Source organism: Histoplasma capsulatum, genomic scaffold (genome assembly GCF_000149585.1).
Source record: "Histoplasma capsulatum NAm1 scaffold_5 genomic scaffold, whole genome shotgun sequence".
NCBI classification, from domain to species: Eukaryota; Fungi; Ascomycota; class Eurotiomycetes; order Onygenales; family Ajellomycetaceae; genus Histoplasma; species Histoplasma mississippiense.
This window is the reverse complement of record NW_001813978.1, coordinates 2,424,431-2,427,412: the sequence shown is the minus strand read 5'-3', so window position 1 is coordinate 2,427,412 and position 2,982 is coordinate 2,424,431. Positions and strand designations below refer to the sequence as shown.

Genomic DNA, 2,982 nt, shown 5'->3' with positions numbered 1-2,982 from the left:
GAGCTGCGTTCGTCATTCAATAGATCCACCAGCCGCTGAACCCCATGGATTTCGGTTGCATCGGGAAGATAACGTTCTGGCTTTTTTTTCTGAGGCAAACATATTTCCCTTGCCGGATTTGATAACACAACCTGGAGGGATTTTAGGCCTTCCTTCTTGCCCAATGTCTCAAGGTACAACCTGAAAAGGTGTTTGGTATCGTCAAGTTTCGAAGCAGCTGCTCTTCTGAATGCGGCGTGGTCAATTGTAAAGTCTGTGGGTAGCGTGGAAGAATGCGATTTCTGATCAATGGCTATGGAAGATCCTTTCGTTGCTTCTTGCGACATAATCGAATCCCTTTCATGCGGATCGGATGTTTGTAAGCTGATGCTGCTTCTGTTGGCACCACCCTGCTCTTGCGACTGTATATCCTGAGACATTGGCATCGCCGCGTGAGACGAGTGTCTCGACATTCCTGCAAACCGTCTTTTCCGCGGCGAGTGTCTTCTGCATAGTCCGGCTAACACAAGCGAATTGGTAAATAAGTCGCTAATCGGAGTACGGGTTGTAAAGTATGATTGGAGTCGCATCGTTAGTAGGATGAATGGTGGTGGAAATCGGGCTGCGCGTATTCGGCTGGATGCAAATGGAGGGGTGAAGAAGAACCTGCTTAAGAGACGGCACAAAACCCTGCCGTCCTTTCCAAGCTATTAGAGAATGACATGAGAGGCCTGACATCGTGCCATCTCTGGTCAAGTGGGCATATCTTTAACTTGATGCTGCCAAGGACAAGGTGCTAGCAGCAGTCGTCACGGAGTCCCAAACCGTTGCAGAGTAGCAATAAATAATAAGAGTGCTTGTATAAGAATGCAATTAAGCCCGCAGCAGAAATAGCCAGAACCGATGCGATGTCCCCGATTTGTTTGACGTTGTCGCCGTTGATGGTTTGGAAATTTTCTGGGGATGATTAGTAGCTCATGATTGGCGGGATCGCGCCAAGCCCCGAACATTTTGAATTTCTTCTCGCGCTGGAGCATTTTGAATGTCGTCCGGAGAATCCCACAAGTCGCAGCCTACAGTTCTTGTTAGTTATTTCTGATATTTTTAAGTGTTTTTCGGTTGAATATCTCTATCTCTTGGGTCCTCATTGTCTAACAACGCACAGTGTAATTGTGTTCCTGGGCAGTGATCCTACCTCGCGCGGCACAAGTAGTGAGGAAAAGGCGTTTTCTCTGCGAGGGTTCCTCTCAGGAACCAAACCGTTCAGCTTATACAATGGGACGATACAACTTAACTGCACTTCGCGTGAGGCGGACAGCCCTAGCGACTACACAATGTGGGAAGCCAGGGACGCGACAGCCTTGGCTCGACGTTCTGGCAGACATTCCTCCAGCGTCGATTCTTGTTCGCAATCAAGCTCCGTCACACCCTGTCGTCAAGCAACGAATGAGGACTGTTCCGGGGAAGTCAAAACCACAGCTTGAAATCAAATCGTCTGCCGGCCGGAAGCAGACCTCAAAAAAACCGAGCCGCATTTTCCAACCGAAGGAAATACGATACGAGGAGGACCAGTTACGAAAGGAATTTTTCCGTGACCATCCATGGGAGCTTGCCCGACCACGAGTGGTTCTTGAGAATGACGGAAATGATCACCGAAGATACAATTGGCAGAATATCCAACAACCGGGTAAAAAACTTGATGGAGAAAGGTTGGATATCCCTATTGAGATAATTATTATATCTTTGCCCAACCTGAGGTTCCGAGATATTTACAAACTGGGCAGACAAGATGGCTAACTTGGTAATGTTTCTCTTCTGCTTTCCATACAGTGTTGTACAACGGCAACTATATCTCCTCAACAATGTCCCGGATATGTCTAAAGGCGCTGCATATGAAATTGCCCGACGTGAATTCTACCAGCTACGTCTACAGGAAGACGTTGAGCGAAGAGTTGCACAGGAGGAGGCCCTGGCAACGGGTGCGTATTTCGGGCCAGATATGCATACTGTTGGGATGGAGCTGGAGAATCAAGAATATGAGAAATGGAAGGTATGGGCTGAGGGCGAAAACCAAGCCATGGAACAGCGTCTGGCGGCTTTCACTGGTTCTACTGGCCCTACGGAAGAGAGCGGTGAATCCGAAGACGAAATCCCTTTGATAGAGGAGGAAGATGCGATAGGGGCCTCTGAGGAATCTGAAACTGAAGCGCCATCAGGGCCTCCAATCTAGTGCCATTGTGAGATATTCTTAGTTCGAGGATATTGTGGGAGGTATGCATTGTATAGGATACAACAAACCTATTATTATATTTTCCAATTGTATTTTTAGCTTGAGTTGGACCACGATTTACCACGCCGTACTGCGGAGATAGAGAGCCTCCTGGTAAACACTACTAGTAGTATTGACCTCTATTCCCACACTATGGTAAATAATTTCCGACAATTGATTCTTTGATATTACCGCCGTGCATACAAAAATGCCATCCCTTCTTGTCCGCCCGCCCTGCCAAGACTGTAACGTCTTTGCGCCAAGACCGTCCACTCAGCCAGCCAGATCCCGTGACCTAGGCTATCTAACCGCGATGAGAACTCGAACTGACATCAGATGAGTACACAGAGACGGCAGCAATAATTCTCAAGGGACAGCGAATCTAGCAATTGCAATTCAATATCAACTATTTCAGTAACGGTTTTGTGGAGATTGTTTGGACAAGCACATAATTACTGGTTGCACGAAGCCCATTTGTCACTCCGACCCTTGACTGTTTCAGATTGGCGCACTTCTTCGATTGTCCTATCCATTGGCGACACACCTCCTCTCAAGGCCGCTTGTCTGGCACCAACGGCATTTCTGCATCTTCGCTGGCCGCTTTGCTTTCTCAGCAAAAGGAATTAGCCTAGCAGAATTCTTGACTCTGCCCAAGTCCTATCTTCCGCTTCTTCGGTCCGCAAAACCGATGTCAACGTCGCCTTAATCAATCGTGGCCTGGAGCTGCGAATATA

At 47.9% G+C, this 2,982-nt stretch overlaps 1 protein-coding gene across 1 annotated transcript; it reads left to right on the top strand.

Moving 5' to 3' along the window:
* Positions 1 to 1,254: 1,254 nt before the first annotated feature.
* On the top strand, positions 1,255 to 2,209 carry HCAG_05580 (mitochondrial 37S ribosomal protein RSM25; the record flags this gene model as incomplete). Its single annotated transcript, XM_001540063.1, has 2 exons — positions 1,255 to 1,688; positions 1,810 to 2,209. The coding sequence occupies 2 exons, from the start codon at positions 1,255 to 1,257 to the stop codon at positions 2,207 to 2,209; spliced, it is 834 nt and encodes a 277-aa protein (XP_001540113.1).
* Between the last annotated feature and the right edge of the window lie 773 nt (positions 2,210 to 2,982).